Source organism: Meleagris gallopavo, chromosome 6, assembly GCF_000146605.3.
Source record: "Meleagris gallopavo isolate NT-WF06-2002-E0010 breed Aviagen turkey brand Nicholas breeding stock chromosome 6, Turkey_5.1, whole genome shotgun sequence".
Taxonomy (NCBI): Eukaryota; Metazoa; Chordata; class Aves; order Galliformes; family Phasianidae; genus Meleagris; species Meleagris gallopavo.
The window spans coordinates 23,064,099-23,089,849 of NC_015016.2; the positions used below are offsets into that span (position 1 = coordinate 23,064,099).

The following is a 25,751-nucleotide window of genomic DNA, read 5'->3' on the forward strand; positions in this document are numbered from 1 at the left end:
CTTCCTTGGTTCCTGCACTTTCCCATATTCCTCCAAGCTCAGTTGAATTTGTGTTTCTAAATGTCTTCGTCTCCCCAGGAAATTCCATCCCAACCCAGAGTTAACTGTCCTTGGAACAGGGCAGATGGAATTTATGGTTACAGGGTCGTGGGATTTTTATCTATCCCTACAGCAACCACTTGTAGAAGCGTCGGAGGACTCTTGCTCTGCTGTTTATAACACCTTAATGCACCTTTCTTGCTTGAAGTCTTTGGCCCAATTTTCTGTGTGAGTTGCTGCTTTCTGAGGAAACAGTTAATTAGGCTGGTGAGTCTCCTGCCTACACGTGGGTATGGTCGTTTCATGTTTGAGCTGAGGCTCTTGTAGTGTATGTATCACAGTTTCACACTGCTGCGTCAAAATGCCTGCTTGTGCTGGGCTCTGAGTGTCAAACGAATGAGGCACTTGCGGGAAGCTTTTGGTGAATGCACTCTCGGTTCCCCCCACTTCCTTTCCACTGCCTTGGCTGCAGATTCAAACTGCTGTTAGATTTTTCTCATAACACTGCTGATTTTTCCATATTTAATCTTTATGAATTTTAAGTTTGGTGCTATTGATTTTTCTCATTGCACATTCTCTGAATTTCTGGCAGAAGCCCTGGAGGGGATTTGGGAGCGAAGAAGAAGAAAAAGAAACAGAAGAGAAAAAAGGAGAAGCCAAATTCTGGAGGCACCAAATCAGATTCTGCATCTGACTCTCAAGAGATTAAAATTCAGCAGCCTTCAAAAGTGAGAGACTTGTCCTGTTTCAGTTTGTGTGCGCTTTCTGTTTACCAACTTTTTAATTTGTATGTCGATTTTTGTAAAAGAGAGCTGGTGTTACTGCCCTAATGCACCTGAATTAGGCAGCTCTCTTCAGAAGGGAGGAGTAAGTCTTGGTGTTGGCTGACTGCATGAAGTTAGCCAGAGAGTTGTAACCACAGCAGTTTTTAACCACAGTGTTGTTTAACAGCAGTCAGAATTCAGGCTTTGTAGCAGAGAGCCTTAATCTGCACTGGTAATGCTTTTAAGAACGTTTTGCATTTGATGAGTTGCCTTTAGTTTAGTTGCCACCTAACAAGGTTTAGTGCAGCTGCAGTTACACGGACAGCATACTGCTATCTCATGGCAAGCATCAGAAGGAGGGATGGACAAGTAAGCTCATGCTGACTGTATGCTTCCTGTGCTGTTTTATAGCATTTTACACTGACACATACACACAAATAGATCAAATCCTATGCTCAGCCAGGCCTGTCCAGTCCAGCAAAATCTTATTGAGGTGATTATGCTTTGTTAACCAGCCTTATTTGGGCAAAGTAGCAACATACCATCTTGCACAAAATGCAGTAATCTCTAACGTGGAGGTACAGACTGAAAAAACTTTTTGCCATCTGAAAGGTCTGCACTGTAAGTAAGTTTGCAAAATTACTTGAGGGGATGTGCAGCCTTTGTGGGCTTTGTCTGCATGCTTTTGACTGCCAGGTTCTAGTTAAAGTAAGTGAGTCATGTGCATTGGTGGCTTTTTATCATATCTCCAGAGAAATCTGAACCTGAGAACTGAGGTTTATAAATGGTGATATGAAAGTTCATGGGCTACTGAGCATGTTGATGCAGTTAGGTTTGCTTTATCAAAGTAATGTAAAAGAAGTTATGCTAACTGTATATAGATACAATACAAACTGTATATATATACAGTATATGTAATTTGTCACTTATGTTGATATTTTACCAACTAATTTTTGGGAAGAAGTTGTGCTCTGGTTTGTTAACTAACAGATGGATTTTGTATTGTCCCTCTGGATCTTCTCTGTGTCACACCCATTGCTTTGAGTGGATACATTTGCCACATGGGATGCTTATGTATATGTAGAGTGATCTTACATAGTCTCTTGTCTCACTGCATGTTTTGATGTTGTTTTTGTATGAAGTATGTGGCGTGAATTGCTCATGCAAGAAGACTGCAAGCAACAGCCAAGTAATCTTACACTCTTTCCCAATGGGAGTGGGGTCAGTTTTAATATTAATATATAATTCATTATGGTGGTATGGTGAGAGTTCCTAGATCCCCTGCTGACCAGATTTATTGTTGCATTAAAAGGAATCTGCTTCATTTCATCTGCAGGGCACTAGTCCTCAGCACCTTGCAGTTTTGCACACAGTTTCTGGAACACTCACTGTATTTTGCAAACGTGGGTACTTATCCTTGTTACAGTGATGCACTTAGTGATATTTCACTAATACAACAAGTTTAGCGAGTTTGTTAGAATTATTAAAGCTTTGTTTTGTAGGCACACAAGAAGAGACGCCTTTATTTAAGTTATTCTCTCATGCTGTAGCATAACTAAGCCGTATTACTGCCCTCACAGAGTTACCTCATTTCTGATCTTGCAAATGCACCAGTGTTGGTTTGTTCCCCTTTCTGTTCATTGTTTCAGGTGCACAACCTCACTAATAGACAGGTTTCTCTGTCTTGGACAGCTTTGGTGTTTAGACTGTTGGTCTGTCAGGGTGAAGAAATACATTTTTTCAAGTAACTCTAGTGATACTTAGATTTTGTTTTCCTTGTTCTATGTGAAGTATGAAAAAAGCATGTTTAGCATTTGCTTGCTGTTTGTTGAAAGAAGCTTTGCAAAATATTTCAGAGGAAAGTGGTGTCTTATACTTGGTCTCTAGGAGAATATACACAAGATCCTCAGGTAGTATTCAGTGGGGCTTCTGAACTCACTGACAGTTATTTTGAAAAAGAATTTTGAGGTGAGCTGAGTCTGTAAACTGATGTATCAGTCAGCAGATGAGAAAAGCAGAACAGTGAGTCTCCTCGGCTTCTCCCTCTCTCATTTGTGATGCCGGACCTCTTGAGCACTATCATGAGTGTAACCACAGCAATAAATGCATGTTAGCTGTGTGCTTAAGTTGACCTTTAGGACACTTTGCTTTGCTGCCCATCTCATGAGACTTTGTGGAGGCTGTTCTCAGTATTAGCCCTGGGGATGTAGAATTCCCACACTGGCACAAGTGAACTGGCCAGATCTCTGAAACTGTCAGTGATATTGTAGTCACCAGTGACCTGCACAGCATTCAGTCATAAAATAACTTAGCTTGAAAGGGACCTCTGGAGATCTTTAGCCCAGCCTTTTGCTTAGTGCAAATCCAATTAGGTGAGGTTGTTCAGGCACGGATGGGTTTGTATGGACTCCAAAGATGGAGATTCTACATCCTTTGTGGGCAGCCTCTTCCAGTGTTTGACCATCCATGTGATTAGAATATTATTAATAAACCCTTATATCTAAAATGGAACTTGATCTTTTTCAACTGTGTCCATTATTTCTTGTTCTGTCCTTAAGCCATCTGCAAAGGCTTGACTCTGTCTTCTTTACATCCTCCAATTAGGCAGCAGTAAGATTTCCCACTCTCTCAGCCTTTGTTCAGCCTTCTTCAGGGTTGCATGTCATGTGCTTCAGCCCCCTCTTGGTGGCCCTCCGTTGAATTCACTGTGCTGTGTGTGTGGTTTCCCTGTAATGGGAAACCCTAAACTGTTACGGTCTCAAGGGTGGGAGATATAGGGGAAGACTCTTGCTGGTACAACCCCATATGCAGTTGGCTTTTTTTGCTGTGAGAGCAGAATGTTGGTTCACATTCAGTTCTGCCCACCAGGGCCTCCCAGGTCCTGCAAAGCTGCATCCTAGCCAGTCAGTGCTGGCCCCTGCCATTGTGTGGGCTTTGCTGCATTTGCTGTAATCTTTCAAGCTTAATAGAGAATGATCTTACAATAACACCAGCCAGCTGCTGAAGCACCCTCAGGTGCATCCTGCTTATTGTCACAGGCTTGTGCTAAGTGACTCATGCCGAAGGGTCCCTAACTCACTCTTCTGCTCTAGGTAGTAAGAAACTTGCGCACTGCCACAAGGCCAAGACACTGAAGATCTCAGGTTAGGTCCTGTCACCAAAACTGGGGCAAAAACTGCATTGCGTACCTCAGCGCCTCCATTGCACTACACTACTTTATAGTGCTTTTTTGTGCTGTGAGGAGATGTTTTCCTCACACTGGAATTAAAATTACTCTTCTTTCTCATTTATGTTGAAGCGCTGGGTATGCTTTTCTTGCCTTCCATTAAAGGAAACCAAAAGGATTTCCTCTCAACTTCTTGAGAGGAAAGGAGATTTCTCCAGATGTCTCAACCCATGTTTGTGCTTAGTACCAAACACAAACTTTTACTTCCAAGTGCTAGTTAACATCCTGGAGTACTGCATCCAGGTCTGGGGCTCCCAGTACAGGAAGGATGTGGAGCTGTTGGAGGGGTCCAGAGGAAGGCCACAGAGATGCTCAGAGCACCTTCCCTAGGAAGACAGGCTGGGGGAGCTGGGCTTGTTCAGCCTGGAGAAGAGAAGGCTGAGAGGAGACTTCATTGCAGCCTTCCAGCATTTCAAAGGGGATTATAAAAAAGGAAGGGAATCACCTTTTACAAGAGTAGAAAGTGACAGGACAAGGAAGAATGCTTTTATGCTCAAGAAGGGAAGGTTTAAATTGGATGTCAGGGGGAAGTTCTTCACAGAGAGAGTGGTGAGGTGCTGGAGCAGGCTGCCCAGAGAGGCTGTGGATGCCCCATCCCTGGGGGTGTTCAAAGCCAGGTTGGATGGAGCCCTGGGCAGCCTGGCCTAGTGCCAGATCTGGAGGGCTGGAACTTGATCTATCTATTGGGTCCTTTCCAACCCAAGCCATTCTATGATTCTTTTAGAACTTAGTAACTTCTTTAGGTCGTTTTCTTCTTAATCTAGAGAAAATATTCGACTTAAAATATCTAAAACATACTGAATAAATCAACATTGATATATGATTACTTAATCTACTGATAGAGTTTAGAATTTATCTAGCAGAGTTAGAAGTGTTTGTATCAGGCCAGCAGGTAATTGTCAAATTGATTTTTAGTTAATAAAAGTACTCTACATCACCGTTACTTGGATTGAAGAATGGAGTAGGATTTTTATGCTTCAGTGGCATTGATTTAGTTTGTTGAACTACATGGAAGTGTGTAAATATGCTAGTTCACAATTATTTAGATGATGGGTGTTAAAGTGTGCTCACAGGCCAAATTTAGCCACACTTAAATTAATGAAAGAAATTGCATAGTATTTAGAGGGCACACGTGCTACTTCTTCTGTGACTGAGTACAGCGAAGGCAGTTTCCTGTCCAAATGAAGCTTGAACCTCATTATTACACGTAGATTATGGCGGTTTTTCAACACACAAATCCTAGTCAGAAAACGAAATGCTGAAATAGTATTGATGTTCAGCAAGAAAACATCAGGCTTGAAATCTTTATCCAGAAATATGTAACATTTTCCAATCCATTTGAGTCTATTCCATCAGGTATATTTATTCCACTGCAAAGTCTGGGAAAACCTGAGCATAAGCATGCTGCTAGTATGCTCAACTTGTCGCTTGGGAGATGGTTCTAAAAAGAGAGAGAGAGAAGGAAAAAGAGAGGGAGGAAAGGAAGGAGAGATAAGTTCCTTTACATTTAAAAGTCTGTTAGCATTATTCCTCTGCAATTTCACATGCAGGTAGAATTCTCATTGTAGTTACGCTTACTCAGAATGCTCAGAAGTCAGGGTTTAGGAGCTCAGATCAGAAATGCCCAGCCTTAAGCTTTTGTTTTTCAGATAACTCTCAGTAAGACTTTTCCACTTTTAAGTGGAAGATTAATTTAATTTTAAGATTAATTTATTTTACATCTGCTTCTGTAACATAAAGTTGCCTTAAGTTATGAGTGTTGGCTCTAGTGATAAAATGGTGAACTTCTACATGTTATGCAATGCAGTAAGCTGCCTACTATAAAATTCGGTACCTAATAGTTAGTTGGTAGATCCAACATAACTGAGGTTGTAAAGTGGATAACAACAACAGCACAACTGAAATATTGAGCCATACTGATCTTAAGTAATGTTTAATAGTATATATATGAAGCATAACTTCAAATAGCACTGTGTAGTGTCTTTAGATTTTTAGATATCAAAGCTGATCTGCTTTTGCTGTTTATTCTATTTTACTATTGGGAGAGGAATATAATAAGATTTTATTGTGGTACTGGTATCCTGGCCTAATGCTGCAGCCATATGTGGTACCAACACTGAATTTTCACAGTCAAATGCGATCACTACTCAAAGTTGCTAAGTATTTTGTGAAGCTGCTTGTCTCCTTCCCACCTCTCCTTTCTTCTCCTTCCCTCCTCCTGCTGCTGAAGATAATACCGAAAGTGACTGTGGTAAGAAGAGCTTATGAAAGGATACAAAAGAATAAAGCAAATGCCCGCATTTGTACAGTGGTCTGAAGTGAACAGCGTGTCCAAAGTAATCATACCCTATTCTGTTTGTCTCCATGTGCAGAATCCAGCCATTCCAATGCAAAAGCTTCAAGATATCCAGAGAGCAATGGAGCTGCTCTCTGCATGCCAAGGTCCAGCAAAGAACATTGATGAGGCTACCAAACGTAAATACCAGTTCTGGGATACACAACCCGTACCAAAACTTAGTAAGTTGAATTGGGCATGTGATCTTGAAAGAACGTATACCAGTTGTGTAGTTTTTTAAAGTGGGTGTTAAGTTGGACTGCATGTGAGTTCCTTAATCTTTTGTGTTGTTTATATGAAATTACTGATATTCTTTAGGTGAATAAATTTCAAAATAATGTGCAACAAAACACAATGGTACTGAATCTCATTCTGGTGTTCTCTACAAAAATGCTATTGCAGTAACATTCCTTTGTATATTATAGCTCTGAACTCTTAAATAACAGAACACAGATAGAACACTTCAGGGCAAATAAAAAAATCTATCAAGTGGTGATGGGAATGAACTTTTGTTCTATTTATTTTCCCTGTTTTTTGGGGTTTTTTTGGGCAGGGGGGAGGGAGGGAAGAGTAGCATAGATCAATTTGCAGTCATAGTGATGGTGACTCTCCTGGTGCAGGTCACAGTGTTTCCATGCAGCTTTAAGTGGTTAGTGATGCTTCCCTTGTGCTGAGCTCTTCCACTGCTCTTTGTTCGCCTGTATCTTCCACAATGTACACTACCTTGGAAACACATTTTCTGAGTCCCTTTTGGAGAAAACAGCTGCTGAGTCTTGTTTTTTGTTGTTGTTGTTTGTTTTGTTTTTCTTGACTTATTTCTGTATCGTCTTCTTCTCCTTTCACTTTTTTTCAAGTCAAGCTGTTCTATCTCTGTTGCCCCCAAAGAAACCTGGGGGCCCCACAAGTAAAGCAGGAGCTTTCGTTCTGTTCTGAAAGTTTGTCTCCATGGCATTGGAGGCCGGTGTAGAATAGGCAAAAGTCAGTTGAGTGTAAAGCACAGGAACACTTTTCTCCATCTGTCCAAAGGGCAGTGTTTCACATTAATCCGGGTCTGTAGCTCAGTCCTCAGTGGCTGTGTTTTCTCTGACTTCCTTGCATGGAGAAGTCCAGAGCAGAGTGCTCTCTACTCTAAAGATGGTTTGTTAGGGCCGTTGAGTAGAAATACACTTGGCTGAATTAGGCTGGCAGAGGTTCTGTTCAGCAATCTTTCTGAATCGCTTCTTGATTCTGTTGTTGAATTTTATTATCTTTTTTAGCTTAATCTGCTGAATGAATGTAATGGGAAGTCTTCATTGTTTGATACACAGGTTACGTTCAGATGGAAAAAGAATCTGTTGATTCAAGAAGTAGCTGTAGGAATCTTTGCATTAAATTAACTTCAGAATCCATCTGCCTTATAATTAGACTGTTAGCAAGAGATCCATTACTGTATAATATTAGTTTGTCTGCTATATAGTGAGACAGCTGATACTTCCAAAATTTATGTAAAGATGCTGGTAGTTCTGACCTTCCAAATGGGACAGAAGTGGCTCCAAAAGTGAGCCATAACTGCTTGTCAGGACTGGGCATTATTTGGGAAAAGCATGTACCATGTTTGGTAGGTGCCACTCCATAGGAGTGGAGCAATTTCTGTTTATAGCCAATTGTTATATACTGATGAACTAGAGTTGTACATTAAGGTAGGAGAAACACTCTTTCATGTAGGATTTTAAGACACGTTTCCTATTCTTCTGGCACTCCTTACAAGCCCTGGCTTTGCAGTACTGCTGATCCTTAGTAGTACTGCTGAGCTCAGACCTGTTCAAGGCAGTTGTAAACAGGATCCGTCGCTCGTTAGCTGTCAGTGCATATTTCTCATGATGAAACCATGGATTTCATAGCTGGCCAAGCACCATGCATGTGCTGATAAACTGGTATCCCGTGTTATGAAACACTGGATGGAATAGTTCTGTGGCTGGCTGTAGATACTGTGATGAAGTAGTAGTTAGTCTGAATGCAGTTTATAAGAACTGAGAAGTTCTTGAGAATTAATTGGGAAGCTAGCAGTGTAACTGTTCTCTTTTTTCTTCTTCTCCTCCCTTGCTTTTTCCTCCTTCAAAAGACGAAGTCATAACTTCTCATGGTGCAATTGAGCCAGATAAGGACAACGTCCGCCTAGAGCCATATTCTTTGCCACAAGGTTTTATGTGGGACACATTGGATCTTAGCAATGCTGAAGTTGTAAGTAAAACATTTGTTGTATGTACCTAAAATCACTGAAATGTATTCTGCTTGATGTGTGTGGATAAGCCTTTTCTTTTCTTTTTTTTTTTGTTTTCAGCTGAAGGAGTTATACACACTGTTAAATGAGAATTATGTAGAAGATGATGATAATATGTTTAGGTTCGATTATTCCCCTGAATTTCTTCTGTGGTGAGTGGCAAGTGCTACATTCTGTTCTGGCTGGAGTGCAAAGAAGGGTGTTTTTATTACATCTTCTTAGGCAGTAATTTGTAATTATTTCTGTCATCGCTTCTAGGGCTCTTCGTCCTCCAGGCTGGTTACCGCAGTGGCACTGTGGGGTTAGAGTGTCTTCAAACAAAAAGCTGGTAGGATTCATAAGTGCCATCCCTGCAAATATTCGTATTTATGACAGGTAAAACACACCATTACTTTTATATTTGTAAAAATAAAATTTTTAACTGGCACATCACAGATCTTAAAGCTGGCATCCACTACTGTGGAGAACTTACAAAGAGGCTCATTAACAGTAGGGAATGGAGTACTGCAAACAGCTTAGATGCTGCTTTGCATATCATACAGTTTTCCACTCGTGTCACGATATCAGATTAATATTTGTTGCAGACATAATTTGACACGGGCTGATTTATCTTTACATCAAATTCTTCTGTTACAACATGGAAAACTAATATTATGTAATTGAGAATATGCAGCATGCTGTTTGTTTTTGTCAGTAGTATGTTTCTTTTTAATTTATTTTCTCTCTATAATGTCCTTTTAGTGTGAAGAAGATGGTAGAAATCAATTTTCTATGTGTTCATAAGAAACTGAGATCTAAGCGGGTGGCACCTGTACTGATTCGGGAAATAACCAGAAGAGTAAACCTGGAAGGGATTTTTCAGGCTGTTTACACTGCTGGAGTGGTGCTTCCCAAACCTGTGGCCACTTGCAGGTAACCTAGGTGATGTTCACAATAAGATTGGTTCCTGTAGTAGTCATTTTAAGTGCATGCTGTGTAATTGGTATTGTGGTAATTTTGCAGTGGAAGTGCTATGCTGCTTTCTCACTCTCCCTTCCCAAAAAGACAGGGAGAGGAAATAGATGGAAAAAAACACATGGGTTGAAATAAAAACAGGGAGATCCCTTATCAGTTACTGTCATAGACAAAACAGACTCAGCATAAGGAGATTAATATAATTATTGCCTACTGATAGCAAACTAGAGCAGTGAAAACTGCGGGCCAACTACGGACTCTCCCCCATCCATCCATCCATCCATCCATCCATCCATCCTCCTCTACTTCTTCCCCCTGAGAAATGCAAGGGAACACTGAATGGGGACTGCAGTCACTTCTCTGACCTTGTTGGCTGCAGGGCTGTTCCTTCTCATTTTCTCTCCCAGCTGCTGTTCTGCAGTTTTTCTGTTCCTTAAATCTTCTCTCCCAGAGGCACAACCAGTGTCACTCATGTCTCAACTGTGGCAGCTGTGGGTCTGACATGGGACAGCTGCTGGGCTCTGCCCAGAGACCACACTTGCAGCCCCCTCACTACCAAAACCTTGCCACGTAAACCCAATATGGGTATATTCAATATATATAAAAAATTCAAAGAAATTGAAAGCTGCAGATTTGATTCTAACCTAAAAGCACAAGTATGTGTATGTGGTTTTCTGCTTGGTTTCTTTTCCTTTTTTTTTCCCCCTTTGGAGCCTTGGATAAAATATCTTTTCAGTCTGAAATCTAATACTGAGTGTGTTTATTTTACCTTGAATAGATTAATAATGTTTCTGTTGACCTTCTGGTGAAAGCCATGCTAGCAATGGCAGCATTGTATACCTTTGTTTTTCAAGTGGCCTGTTTCCCTGCTGAGGCACTTCGCTGTTGATCTGGTTACTTGCCAAAGATGGCAGAGCATTTCTGGGAATTGGTGTGATCTGCTTTTCTCAATGCTTTCATCTTTCCTGGAGAAAGGAATTTGATAAAGATGGAAAAGCTATCACATGAAAATAGTTGTATGTTGTAAAGTATGATTTCATTTGCTTGGAATAGATTTTATTTCTGCTGGGAAAAGTTCTGTTTCAACGGTATCCTTCTGAGGACAGAATACTCATACGTGAGCCTTTTGGTTTAAATTTTGTTTGTACATATCAACACCAAAGACTCTGTAATCTTCTGTAAGTAAGGATGGAAAAAAGCCATGCTGTGTTAGAGTAACTAGGGATGTTCTGTTGCACTATGGTCTGCAGGGAAGAGTCTTCTTTCACCAAACTGCTCAGTGACTGAGTAAAGAGGGACCTCTGCTTTTAAGCTTTGAAAACCAATCAATAAAATAAATGTTACCTTGTAAGCATGAAAAGATTGGCGGGGATATGGCAGGTGCCAGAATGTTTAACCATGGGGTTACTCATTCCTTAAGGAGATTAGATCCAAAATGTGGTGATTGCAGGCTTGTTTAACAGCTATTGCTTAGGTGTAGCTTTCCTTTTTTGTTGATTGTTTTTGTTTGTTTGTTGTTCAAGCCTCCTACAGACATCAGATCAGTAAAGGCTGGCTAGGAAATAAATTTGTAGAGGAAGAGAAGAGCAAGAAATTAGAGAAATGGATGCAGGTAAAGCTGACACTTAAAACACAATCTAATCTCATGAATTTTATTTCCAGGTATTGGCATCGATCACTGAATCCCAGAAAGTTGGTGGAGGTGAAATTTTCACACTTGAGTAGAAACATGACTCTACAAAGAACAATGAAGCTCTACAGACTTCCTGATGTAAGCAGTATGTCTTCTAGAGAATCCCCACAGTTATTGGGAGGCCCAAAATAACCTTCCATCTGTCTCTGACAGCTCAGGCTTTTGTGCGTGCAGAACATGGAAAAACAGAATCTTTTCTACCAAGCAGAAATAAGGGTCCATACTAAACAGAAGAGACTGTTCCTAGAAGTGTAGGTTTATGTGTGGAGAAAATACAAATGTAGACTCAAAAGTTTAAAAAAAAACAAAAAAAAACACGAAACAGGTAAATACACACAGAAACCTTGACTTCATAAACACGTGGGATTGAGTTGAAGGTGCATAAGATTATTCTAGGTATAATAAATCTAATAAATCTGATACAAATTGCTGCAGTAGAAAATTAACAGCTAACATCTTAAAATTCTTAGAAAAGTCCTCTAGAAAGTTAGTTGAGTACAGTGGGATTGGTTGGTTCTACTCCAAGTCACAGCTGTTTCTTGTCTGTCAGAGAAAGTTCTTCCTCTGCAATGAGCAGGCTCAGCAAAAGCCTTGAATATTGTGTTATTTGCATGATGTGGCCAAAAAAAAAAAGTTCTGGCATAGCTAGGTTAGTTAAAAATATTTTTTCCATATTTCTGCTAATAGCTAGTCTGGCAAAAAGCCTTCACATGCATTTCCTTGACAGGGGAAGTCACTGTAAGTAGTCTGAGATGAACTATTAAAAAATCTCATTGCTGTAATAACCTATAGAAGCCAGCCTAAGCTATATGATTGAAAGCAATTTCTTTGCTTGTAGAAGCTACCTCTCTATTTGGAGGGATTTGCAGACTATCCTTTGGACCAGTGCCATATCAAGTAAACCTTTTTGATGTAAACAAACCCTCCCTTTAGGCTTAAAAAAAGAAAAAAAGTACTTTTTTGTACTTACAATGTACTTTGTAATGATTTATCTGCCTTTGGAGAATTGTTTCTGTTTATATTTAGCTTGATGCTGCAGGCTATGTTGTTACTGGCCCATGTGAGTAATACACTAAGCACTCCTCAGTATGGAGCACGTGCCATGGCTTGATCTCAACTCCTGCTGCTGTCAGTGGGACTCATTTCCTGTGTTGCCCACGTGCTACCTATGCCTGCACGTGTGGGTTCTCCCTTGTGTGCAGGGCAGCAGTTATGAATTAATAACTGTATTAATTAGGTTTTAATCTTGGAGAACTAAATATAGCTTTCATCAAATCTGAAGATGTTTTTAAAAAGCCTAAAAAGTTCCATAGACAATTTCAAATATAGGTTTCAGTAGCAACACTAGTACTGTTTCTCAAGGAAACAATACAGGGTAAGAATAGCTTAAAGAATAAGATAAGGATCATACAACGGTCAGCCATAATCCAAGGGCCTTAGGACTCCTTATACCTCAGTTGTTCATTTACTTTTATATAGAACTTGGGAGATTCTTCTATGGAAAATAAAGATGTAATCTTTTTCATAGAATCACAGAAGGAACCTTAAAGTTCCAGCCCCCCTGCTGTGGGCAGGCTTGACAACCACTAAATCAGGCACTAGATCAGGTTGCCCAGGGCCCTATCCAACCCAACCTTGACATTTTTGTTAATGTTTACTGCTTAGTTTGGGTTCTGTAGTGTTTCTTTTCCTGTAGAAAGGTCTAAGTGCTTTTGCAAATCTGTATCTTCTGTCTCAGGCTGTTATTATAAACAGTTATGTCAGACAAATTGGTTCATTCTGGCCAAACTGTCCTAAAATAAAAGCTTTCTGAATTCCTAACCACCACTTTAGTGTCCCTCAGCTCCAGTGTTTCTTGCATTCTAACCTCTTTTCCTAGAGTCCTTGAAATATCATTGCCACTGGGAGCTTATCTCCCTTTAATAGGAATGAATCAATCCTAATCACAAGAAGTGTGAACTGAAAAAGTTTTCTGAAATAATAGAGAAAATACAGTAATTACATCCTTGAAATATCACCCTAATTGAAGACTGTGCATAAACCTACAGGTACATTAAAAAGTAGGTGGTGGTGGTATTCAGTCTCTTAAGCAAGGAGTTTTCTGAAAGGGAGAAAATCTGGCTGTGTTTTGAATAAGGACAGGAGTGTGTTTATAGATATCTTTCTGACTGAGCTCCTAAGCTAGAATACTCATGTGGGAATATGCCCAAGGCATCTCAATGTTTGGAGCAGAGAAACACAATTTAGCCCTGTTCTGGAAGTTCTTCTCCACTTCTGCAGCTGTAAATAATCACTTAAGCTGGCCATTCTAAAGATGTTCCCGCCCAACTGCTTTTTGTCCCTTCATGCTCCAGTGTATAGCTTTAGAAGACAAAGGCTTGGGGGAGCAGAGATTACTCTTTCATGTTGTTGTTCATAAGGAGGTTATGAACAAAATACAATATATAAAGGGTAATTCTCCTTATGGATTCAGAGCACTTAAAATTCTTGAGAAGGTGCTGTGCTGTGCTGTCACAAGACCATTTCAGGAAAGCAGTTAGACTAAACCCAATATGGGACTGTGGCAAAATTTGCCTCAATTTTTCATCTAGCTGCTGAATCCCAGAGTATGTGAATAAAAACCTCCCCCAGAATAACTCTTTTCTAAGTGGGGTATAATCAGCTGCACTAATTTCAGGCTTCCAGTAATCAAGTCACTACCTGGCTGCTCTTGCAGTTGACTTTGCTATGATTAATTTGGTACATGGCAAAGTATGTGGCTCTGACAGAAGAAGCTGGATAAACTAGGTCTGAAGAAAAATATGAGCCTTTCTCTTCCTGAAAGGAAATAATCAAGAAAGCTAATAAAAACTGGGGAGAAAACTTCAGCCGCCTTTGCTCGTTTAAAAGTTAATTACGTAGTACCGGAAAGCAGTTTTTCTTCTTCCAATGTTTACATTCAAGTAAACTGCAATATTTGTTAAAATACCATAACTTTTTAATTTCAGAAAGCTTGAAGTTATGAAAAGTTTTTCTGGTAAATTGTGGTTGGGTGTATATAGAAATTTGAGTTGGCAAAAGCAAGTTTACAAGCATTAAGAACAGGTGGAATTTTGTGTTAAAAGATTTCTAATTAAATATTATCATTTGACTTCGCTTTATAGCTTGACTAATATTTTTAAATTTGAATCACAGGGGTTCTTATCTTCATCAAATTAGCTTCTGATGTGTAAGTTGTTTCATGTTTTATTTCTGTACCTGGGCTCTGTGTAGTTTAGAAGAAGATAAATACTGATTGACCTGACAAAAAAAAAAAAAAAATAGAAATTCAAATGTGTGAAGCCTGAGCTGCTGGCAGTAGCATCTCCTTCTCTGGAGAAATGAAATTGCTTCAATATTGGAATATTAAGATTGAAGTGCCCCAGACTGTCTCAATAATTAGAAGAGGGGGAATTCTGATTGAGAGCAGTTTGTAAAGTAGCATGATGAATTAGGTGGCTAGGGTAAAGTAGGCTAATAATGAATGCATTAGAGCAGGCGGAATGATTGCGCAGCCTATTTCCAGACCTTGCTGTGTATGCAGTTTTCCTTTCAACATCTTAACATTTATTTTTCTTTCTTACATAAGGCTACAAAGACTTCAGGTTTAAGACCAATGGAACAGAAAGATACTAAAGCAGTACAAGAATTAATCAACACTTACTTGAAGCAGTTTAATCTTGCTCCTGTGATGGATGAAGAAGAGGTGGCCCATTGGTTCCTGCCTCGGGAACATATTATTGACACTTTTGTTGTAGAGGTAAAACATTCCCTAACTACCTCAAGAACATGCATATGAATGCTGCTTGTGAAAAATTATCATCAGCATCAAGTTTTTTGAAATGCAGTTGAGATTTGATCTCTTGACTCCAAGTTTTATTCTTCATATTGCATTCTTATAGTTAGGAAATGCTTGCTTGAATGTCATAAACTGCAGCATTCTTACAATTTTTTAAAGAAGAATTTTGAAATCTCAAAATATCATTTGAAAATTTTGGAAGTTTTATGTCAAAGAAACTTACGCATCTTCAAAAACAACCTTCCCACACTCTGTGTGGCTCCCTGATTCCTGCTACTTCTCTAGAGAAGTGACAGTAATTGTCCAATACTAAGTAATGGTCTTCAAATCTGCTTTTCTAGAAAAATGATTCAATGACTGATAAAAGGATTTGGTTTGAATTCAGTTTTGTTCTCACGGTGTTGATATGTTTCTGCAATATGCCAGTTCAACATTTTTACTTCATTAAAACCAATTTTTAGCAACACCTGCTATGTGGGAATTGTATGCATTTTTTTATAGTCTGCTTCAGTAAAATACATATTTTTTAAAGAGTGTATGAATATTTATGATTTTGTGTGTGCTTGTTTGTGTGTTGGTGCTGTGGTGAATTGCTGTCAGCTAGGAGTTCAGTTCTCTTTGGTTCCTAAATGATTATCTGCTGCTTCTTCCCCTCAGCCTGGATATTTTTAGAATGTTGAGAAAATGGTTCCTCCATATGAACTTCATCAGGTTAAAAAAAAAAATCTTAAAAAAATCTTCAGTTGGGAGAACTTTTCCATATGTATGTTTCTGGGAGGAAAGTATGTTTTGTTATCTTTGTTTATAGAAAGACAAGCTTGGGAAACAAATGCTTTGACCGTTGGTTGTCAAAATGTTATTGGTGTAATAGAGTAGAAGAATCTAAATATTTGTGTCCTTTTCTGAAGTGACCATTTCTGACTGTAGTCTCACTTTGATGTATCAGTACATCCTTGTCAATGATTCCATTTCTTCCATTCTTCGCCAATCCTGTCTCTTACAGAGTGTATGATGTACAAAATTGTGCTGTGTTTTACACTCAGTAACTGAGTGGTTATTTATTAGTTGACTATTTTTTTTTTTCCTGATTGTATTTTCTAGGGCTCAAATGGTGTTTTAACAGACTTTCTGAGTTTCTACACATTACCTTCAACAGTGATGCACCATCCTGTTCATAAAAGCCTGAAAGCTGCCTATTCCTTTTACAATATTCATACAGAGACCCCCCTCTTGGATTTAATGAATGATGCACTCATAATAGCTAAGTTGGTAAGTATTTTTCCTTCTGCTATTTTCATGAAAGTATTCTCAGGAGTAATGGCAAGGTATAAACTGTCAGTAATTTATGCATTCCATTGCATTCTGTTTTCTTTTAATATCCACAGCTCAGAGTGCATATGATGAGACTAGTAGACATTGAAATATAAAACACTATGTTTGCATTTCCTTTTTATTTTGAATAATGTTAGCAAGTGACAAGTGCATGAAGATCAGAGCATGTGCAATAGCTTTAACTATGTAAGTATCCAAGAGCACACTGGTGACCATATTCATTCAGTACCAGAAGAATGAAAAGTATCACTAAAATCTTTCCCCTTGGATGAGTTAACAAGTTGTATTGAATACATTAAATGAAGTGTTTTTTTCATTTCTACAAAATGAAAAAGTCTGCTCCAACTTTTATCTTGTTAAGAACTGCTGCCTGTGAAGTTACATAGATGATGTCATGTAATTCTTAGGCACTGTTTTGTACATGGAATAACTGGTATATGATTTAGTTAAGTGGAGGGGAAAAGACTAGAAGAGCTTTTAAACATAGGAATAATAAGGGTTTAGTGCTGATTAAACCCTTAGTCATCAGGGTTCCACAGCAGTATGGCACAAACACCATGGTGCTGCAGTCTGTGGACAGAGCTGTGCAGGTCCCAGCACTCTGAGTGGATTCTCAGAGACCTATTTAGAGCTGGCAGTTAACAGCACTACACATCCAGTCCGTGGTATCCATTGCAGTAGCAGTTCCCAACACAGTGCAGAGCACAGCATGTTTTATACTCCTCCTGCTGGAAGCTTGCCTCTGCCAGCTGAGGTGCTGCGATGTTACACCTAGCAGATGACTGCTCAATGCAGGGAGATGTTAAGTGTGTTCTATCTGACCCTGTTCAGAGTTGTTGCCTGTCTGTGCTCCAGGTATAGGAATTTCTGCACCAATCTTTTATAAAGCTTGTGGACTGCAAAAGCTGTATCTGTTCAGACTTCAGGCAGCATGAAAGCAGCTCTATAGTCTTCATCTTCTGTCTCTCAGCCATGCAACACTGCAGCTGAGCTAATGTCTATGACATGAACTGCTTGCTGAGGCTTGTTTGAACTATAAACAGCATTGAGTCAGGTAACTATTTGGCAAAGAGATCTCCTGGGTACTCACAGGCAATACAGAACCCCATTGCTCAGGCTCCACTGTAATACCAAAGGAAGTTTAAAGATAGGCTTTCAAAGGTATTGAAAAATATGAAGATACAGGTGTTAGTATAGTTTTTAGAAGTGCCTAAACATACTACCTATTTCTAAAAGTCAAGTGAAAGATACAAAGGTTGGTCTCCAGTTGTAGTGTAGCATGGGGAGTTGGGTGACTGGCCATAGAGCAGGCCACTGAATGGGTCACGAACCATGGAATGGTCTAACCACAAGGCCATGCTACCTTCCCACATCTATGTTTCTCTTAAAATGTGTCACATGATGCTTTTCTTTAAATGGGTCATCATGCAGTGAAAATACTGAGATTAAGTTGCTTGTGCATTTCCAAAGTTCCTGTTGGGTCTGTCTACAATCATTAAGTGCCTAAGTACATTTGCAGGTCTGGCACTGGGACTTTCAGATGAGGAGAGGAGAGGCAGGAGAAATGATAAGTGCACTCCTAACCACAGCTTTTTGTTTACATGTACCTCACATCACTACCTTTGTACCAGGTCTGGTTGGGATGGAGTTTCCTTTCATCATAGCAGCCCATGTGGAGCTGTGCTTGTATTTGCAGCCAAACCAGTATTGATAACACACCAGTGTCTTGGCTAACTACTCTTTTGGAGATAATCTTCAAGCAAAGCTGTGCATTACTTTCCACTGGGAAAATCTGCGTGTGTGTCTAATTAAAAGGAAAGATATATTCTCGTATCTTTTTTTCCCCAACTTAATTTGATTAGTCTCTTGGATATTGTTGTGTCAACTATGGAAACTGTCATTTCTGTGTCATTTGAAGCATTAAAACTTTTTAAATGTTCTGTTATTGCCAGAAAGGATTTGATGTGTTCAATGCACTAGACTTGATGGAAAACAAAACGTTCCTAGAAAAACTCAAGTTTGGGATTGGAGATGGAAATTTGCAGTATTATTTGTACAACTGGAGGTGTCCTGGCATGGAATCTGAAAAGGTAAGTGATTTAAAAAAGAGCTTCTGGACTCTGCTAGGTATAGTAATACTTTTAGTCTACTGGCCAAAATGAGAAGAGTTTTAAAATAGCTGTTTTAATTGGGGACACTTAAGATCCATAATTCCAGTGCAGAAAACTAAGAACGCCTGGATTTATTGCTGTGCATAAACTAAAATGCCACGTTTCTATTCTTCCTGTAGGTTGGTCTTGTATTACAATGAGGACACGTTTCTAGAACTCTGAGGTCATCATTTGAATTAATTTGATCTCCATAACTCTTGGAATGATATTGTTCAAGAGGAGTAAAAGCACAACGTCAGTGATACTGAAATAGTCCATTAAACCTGAACGGTGAAGAAATCCACATGTGACCAAATTTATGCATTTTCAGATAAATCAGAAGGTCCTTGAAACTTTTATTGTCCATGAAAAGAATAAAAGCACATTCATTTAAGTTTCAAAGCTTAGCTTGCACCTTGATGAGAAGAAGGTATTTTTTTTCCACTCTGTAGAAAAGACTGTTTTGTATAAACTGAACTTCAGTGGTGGATTAGGGTACAAAAATATTTGCTATTATGTGGATGAACTGCTGCATTTCTATTTATTAAGTGGTGGTGTATGTTTGTCAGTGTAACAGAATGAAGGATACAAACTCGAGTATCTTTGCTATATTTACTTCACGTGGATATCATCATTTGGGGAAAAATCATAAAGTATGATACGTTTGTAGCTCTATGAAAGTCCTGGATGTTTTTTGTAACTGGAGCAGTATGACAATGTACTGGTTTAACTAGTGCATTTGTTTCTCCATAAGCAACGCTGCCAAATCAATAAAAATACAGATTTGTATTTTGATCTTCAATAGATCAGCGGATTGATTTAACAGTATCGCACTGTTCAGTGCAGGTGTTACCTATGTTGCCGGAATGATAAAACATTACTGTACTTAATTTACAGTTGTGGCACAAAACCTTAGTTTTTCCTCAGTAGAGTAACATCAGCCTGTGTGTAAAACTAAGAATTTTAGTAGTGCTATCAGGATATTTATAGTTTGAATGTTTTCAATGCTTCTGCAAAATTGCACATATTCCTTTGTCTACTTTGATTTCCTATGAAGTCTGTAATTCTAATGAAAAGTATCTTGTGTAAATACGTATTCATAAATTGTTCCTGGTAGTGTTTTTATCCTGACTGGGGAACAAGAAGTTCGCTTTCTATGTGGCTGGTAAGCAGAAGAGAAAAGCTCTACCCTCAGTCCTTGGAAGCCCGTGTACTCTGCTTCCTGAAATGTAAGAGGGCTGATGTTTGTTGTTGGGTAAGCTGTTGTAACTCCCTCTCCAATGCTCGGCAACCAGAATGGCTTCTGAAGCACTTTATATGCATTCCAGCATAGCATTGTAGTTAGATTTGATAGCAGTCCTTTCCGTTCATGGATGCTGCAGTAACGCGAGCACAAAGAAAGTCTGCAGTAAGGAACTGTTCTAGCTGAAAGTGCCAAACTGTGGTAGTGAAGCCTCTGTGCTGTGAGCATATTTTGATTGTGACTCAAATATCTCATGAAATGCAAATGTCTGAACTTTCCTTTTAAATATGCCTGTAATTCTTACAGCAAGTTCTGCTGAAAGCTGAATTCTGTACCTGAAAACATCAATTTAGATGAAGATAAATTTGTCTGTTCTTCATAACTGCTAGCCCTAGCCACCTCCAAATAGCAGTGGGGATTTCCCTCTCCCCTCCATTTCCCCTGTGTGAATGGTTTGTGGTTTGGATTCTTTTTATTGTTGAACAGTGAGAAAATTCTGCCTTGGGAACAGGGATAGTTTCTCTTCCTGTGTTACAGCTCTGTGCTTAAAGCATTTGCTTCCTTCACACAAAGGAAGGAATTGATGGTGGTTTGTCTGCTCCCTTTGTGCTCATCAGCTCGGGCCCGGTTGAAGGGGTTGGAAGGGGATTTTTGGGACTTGTAGCAGTGGAGTCAGGCTTTGCAACTTTGGCCCCTCTATTACCTGTCTGCTAATAGTAGTCACAGGAGACTATGTAGGTGAAGTTTTGACTCCTTGTGTGCAGCTTGAGCAGAATTAAGTGCCTGAAAATGTAATTGCTGGTATAGATAACTGATCCCAATTCATCAAAGACTTAAGTTCTTTACTCCCAGAAGGTGAGCAGCATGCCAGGATGTGCAGGAAGCTGACAGCAGGATGTGGTGTTCCTGCCTCGTGCTAAGGGCAGGGCCTCCCTGCTCCTCGCTCCGCTCAGCCTGGCCCTGTGCCCTGGTGAGGTACAGCCATGGCCCGGCAGGCTGCTGCTCCATGAGTGGATGGCATGCAGGCAGGATTGTGCACTCATTTTACAAGTGGAAGAAATAGTAGATGATTGTTTTCTTTACTCCTCTCTTCCCTGAAATCAAGAGGCAAATGCCCACAGTCCTGTTGTTTGGAAAAGCTGTTAGGCCATGGTTAGACCAAGTATGCCTAGGCCAAAGACAGAACTGAATCTGGTTTTCTGGCAGCCTGGCTTTCTGCCCTGATCTCAGGCTACCTGCCTATGATGGAAGGTGTGTGGCCACTCCTCCTTTTTGCCATCTTCTCCAAAAAAACAATGAATCTGAGGAGTGCAAATTTGTCTTCTTGCTCCAGCTGCATGCTGACTATGGAAAAAGAGGCAGAGCCATGCTCCTGCTGAAGCTTTGCAGTGCTGTAGCTATGACTGAAAAACTGCAGGCCCAGAGAGGATGAGGAAAGGGAGCAGCTGAGCTGAAGCTGGTGCAGTTCCTGGAGAAGCCTCTTCACAAAACCGTTGCTTAACAGCTGTTTAATCCTGTCTGTTTAAAGTCTGCCCCTGCCAAGTGCTCAACCCTTATGGCTAGCCATGCTCCTTACTTCAAGTGCTTTGCCAAAGTATCATAGCGTCAAGAGAATGTGAGTCTCAAAGGTGTCCTGGCAATTACTCAGGAGTAGAAATTGTGGCAACCCACCTTCACTTCCTAAGCAGGGCATTGGTGTGGGTGCTGCTGTCAGCTCTGACAGAGGCTCTTGTGTTGTTTCAGGTGTTGAGCCTGCATGTGTATTAGGCTTGATAGGAATGGTTACCAGGAAAAACTGCAAAAACTAACAGGTGGTTTCACAAAAATTGGCAAATTTGAAGGCATTGGAAAGGCTCGCTCTACCACATTTCCCACAAGTCTTTAGAAACGTCTGCAAATAAGTAACTGCATCTGTGGAGGGGACCCAAATCCTTTGGGAGAGCTGTACACCTGGACAGGCAGCAAGGTGCTTGGTAAGTGACTGCTGTGCTTATGTTCTTTACCAAAGCCTAATCCTCAGTCTTTACAGAAAGCATAAGAGCTAAATGTTACAATTAGCCAGCATGGAAATTAATTACGCTAGGTTCTAGCATGCCTTCACAATTTTATGCATCTAAAAAGCCAAAGGAAATTATCTCTGTGAAGAACTATGAAGCAAGGCAACATAATCATCTCCTTGCAACTCAGCAAGGAAGGGCAACATTTTGGCATTAAATGTCTGCTTTGTTTACAAGGAGCATCATGACAATAGAATCATTGCTACTGCCTCCCTTCATAGTCGGAACCATGAATTTAAGTCACTTCTCAATAAATCCAAAATGCTGATTAACTAGCTGATAACACCAGAAGGCTGCACTAGCAGAGCCCTGAAACATACAGAGTGTAAATTCTATCTTTGAGGACAATAAAGTAACTCAGCTCTTTTACAGTACCATAGTATTGACTATTAGTTATAGAGTGCCATATAAATTCCTGCGCTATCCATTTTGATTGCAGTTCGAATTGCAGCACTATTTATTTCCTTTCTACAAAACAGTTTCATTAAGAAACTGTTCACAGTCATCAGTAAAACTAAAGGAAACTCTAAAGATTTTTAGTCTGTTCTAGTGACTATAGCTGTCATCTGCTACTTTACATTCAATGGTACGTGGCATATCTGAACTTCCTGGATGATAATTTTAGATTTCATTTAGAAACTGAATGTAGATTAGTTTGTTTTCTCATGGGATATGTGCGTTAATAGTTTGCATATAGAAGTTTTTTTCAAAAATGCAGCAGTATTTTGCTCCATGTATGAAAATAATATTTTTCCTTCAGCGTATCAGGCACCAGGTAGAGTTGGAATCCAAACCTGCATACGTTCTTGACCAAAACAAGCTTATTGTTCAGCAGAGAAAAGAACAAAAGCTCAGAAAGGAAGTCTGCCTGTGCTGTTACAGCTGTTTACTTGAAACAAGCATTGAACCAGCTTTAAAAGTTATACTGGCATGGACATTGTTTAAATAAACTTTCAATTTTGGTATTGATTTTTTTTTTTTATGTGTAATGACATTAATTTGAATCAGTTCTGTCTGAAAATGTTCATGTAAAAAAAAAAGTTTGCTTAGCACTTTATATTAATTCTAAAGATGTGCTTGTTATCCTCAAATTACTTCAAGACATTCATTAACAGTTTCAACTTTGTTATCTCCAACTGCAAATGAAATGTTTATCTCCAGGTAGAGGCTCACACACAAGTTTGAACCATATTCTTTATTAAAGCAGAAAGAACCTCACCTGGATGCATCATACATGAGTTAACCCTGAACACAACTGCTTTATGCTGTTAAAGCTTAACAAAGTAGTTCAGTTACAGCTGTACTCCATAGCCAGTAAAAAAAATCACTGTAATCTGAAGGACTGAACTAAAACCAGTTATGCTGAAAAAGCTTTTTTCTTTCTGCGAGGTGGCTTCTTTATCTTATTTGGATTTGGAACAACTTTCTTGATTTTCAAAGGCTGCAAAATTACATGTGAAAGATCGAGCTGATTGCTTCCTGTACGTTTCCGCTTCTGGCTTGAGAGCTCCTCCTCCGGTGTCTCCACAAGCTGCTCAGCTTCATCAATTTCTGACAACTCTGCACATGCTGCAGATCCTTCAATTTGGTATTGAAACCATGGCACTTCCAAAGCAGGTATCTTTGGAATTATTGCTTCTACTACGTCAGTAAATTTATCAGACTGCCTTTTGAAGCCTAGTGCTAAAATGGATGTTAAACCAAGAAGTGGTGCTACCGTTTCACTGAGGCGGGGAACCTGGCCTGCTGGAGTGGCTCGACTTGCACTCAGCTGAATAAGATGGGATGTGATCATGGCAGGTTTTGCAGATTTGCACACCAGCAAGAGAAGCAGCTCATTTTTCTCCAATGCTTTTGTAACTTCATTAATTCCAATAGCAAGCTGTCTTCTGATGCCCATGTCAGTCCATCCTGGTGCTTGCCGATGGCCTTCTGTTTCTTCTTTGGCAGGGAGCTCATTGTCGCTAGCATCACACTTGCTTTCCATTTGTTTTTTTGTAATGGAACGTTTTTTCTTTCTTGGAGTCTCTATCTTTTTAAGTCCAATACATTTAATCTTTTCTTCTAAGGTCTGTAATATGAAATGCATACCATCTCCATCTATGGCTCTCCACTGAAAAACAAAGGGGTTATCTAGACATGTTTTTACAGTGGTTTTCTTTGCTTTGCGAAGCGACGCCGTCCCTTGTGGAATTACAGGCGTCCTCAGGTTCTGTTCTATTTCGCCACCTAGCTGTAGAGGGAAGGAAGAAAAAGGCAAAGAGTCGTTCAAATCCTCACTATCTGCTGTGGACTTCATTACTAGAGGCTCATCTTGGGAACAGGGAAGAGAAGCATCTCAGCACAAAGTGATACTGGCAGCAGTCATCTTCATACCAGCTCAGTGCTAATCCTTAATAATCCTTCGGCAAGGCACAAGTTGCTTGCTTTTTTCCAGCAACACCAGTGATTGGAAGCCCTTCTGAAGCTGAAACTGAATGAAAGTAGCAGGAGGTTCCACAGATTTAAAAACAAACAAACAAGCAAGCAAACAAAAAAAAACTCAAGTTCTGAAAGACCAGTTTTCACTGCAGCACAGCTGCATTTTAGAACTATCCTGATGTGAAAAAGCTGCAGAATCACAACATGAAACAAGCTCCAAGTTTCTGAATTTGTTTAGGATAAAGTTTTTTTTTAATTTTCATTTGCCTTGTCATACTTACCTATGTCTTACATTTGTCTGCATTTAGAAGGTATGACAGAAGGCTGTAGAGCTCATTTCCTTGAAGGAAGACAATCCTCTGCAGGCCATGCAAAATTTAAAAGGGCTCTTTTACTCTTGCATCAACTAGGCCACGCCTTTGAGGTTATGAAAAATATCAAACTGGAGCAAAGAAAGGATAACTGTTCCAGTTCTGATCTACCCAGTCCAAGTGAAGGCATGCTCTGATTACCAGCCCTGCTAACTCGCTAAGTCCCCATACTCGTGCTTGGGTTACTGTTCAGCATCTCCTTGCCAAACTGCTTTACTGTTGCACAGCCAACAGAACAGAACTCGTGGCAACTCAGGAGAAACAGACATGGCTCTCCTAAGATTCCCTCCTTCCATAAGTAGAAATATCATGTACATTACTTCAGTGGCAACCTTTAGATATTTACAAGAAACCATTTTACTGGTCATATCAATTCCCTGCATACTGATAGTAGGCTACCTTGGTTTTAAAAAAGAAAACGTCTCTGTTGAAATTCCCCCCACCAACTGCACTGCCACAAAGCAATGTCTGTCTGGAGGGATTTTCGTTCAGCTAAACCACATCCACCCCGTGAGCTCAGGCAGGGCAAGCGCACTGAGCAGAGATCATCAGCGCACTGCGACCTGTGCAGCTGCTACCAGAAATCTCACAGGCATCGTACATGTAGCAGTGTTAAGAGAAGATTACGGTGAAGAAGCCTGCGTTTGTCTTTTCAAAATGGACGCTACTGAGGAAAACAAGCGTGTAGGCGCAGGAATTGACGAGGCAAAAAAGCAAAAAACAACTTCTTCCACGCGTATCAGCTTCAGGACCCACTGCTGCCAGCAGAGAAGATGAGCAACGCGAATACTTCCAACATTTACCTCCATTCGAAAACTCCGGTTTCAAAACGCTTCGTGAAAGCCTCCCGCCAGCTCCTGACGAGAAGAAAGAGATCTCAGTTAAGGCGCGGCGCCACCACAGCGCCCTGAAAACGCGCCGGGCGGACGGGAAGGGAACGCAATCGGGCTCCGCTGAGCGCGGCCACCACACTGCGCTTCCACTCGGCCTGCCGCTCACGCGCGGCCTGGGCCGACCCGAGCACGCCAGCAGCACGAACTCGCCCAGCCCTGAGCGCGGCGCGGTGCGGCCCGCCCCTCCCTTGCGACG

At 40.2% G+C, this 25,751-nt stretch overlaps 2 protein-coding genes across 2 annotated transcripts; one reads left to right on the forward strand and one right to left on the reverse strand.

Annotated features, from left to right (window-relative positions):
* Positions 1-620: 620 nt before the first annotated feature.
* Positions 621-22,839, forward strand: NMT2 (N-myristoyltransferase 2; the record flags this gene model as incomplete). The annotated part of the gene is made up of 11 exons (XM_010712604.3): positions 621-767; positions 6,402-6,546; positions 8,466-8,584; positions 8,685-8,776; positions 8,883-8,999; positions 9,366-9,536; positions 11,241-11,349; positions 14,879-15,049; positions 16,190-16,357; positions 18,373-18,510; positions 18,711-22,839. Coding segments are annotated over 11 exons (1,398 nt in total), but the record flags the coding sequence as incomplete, so codon positions are not given.
* A 207-nt stretch (positions 22,840-23,046) lies between these two features.
* On the reverse strand, positions 23,047-25,728 carry RPP38 (ribonuclease P/MRP subunit p38). The gene is made up of 2 exons (XM_010712605.3): positions 25,466-25,728; positions 23,047-24,103 (listed from the first exon to the last, which is right to left on the reverse strand). Exons 1-2 carry the CDS (start codon positions 25,469-25,471, stop codon positions 23,228-23,230), a joined length of 882 nt encoding a protein of 293 aa, XP_010710907.1. The 5' UTR covers positions 25,472-25,728; the 3' UTR covers positions 23,047-23,227.
* Between the last annotated feature and the right edge of the window lie 23 nt (positions 25,729-25,751).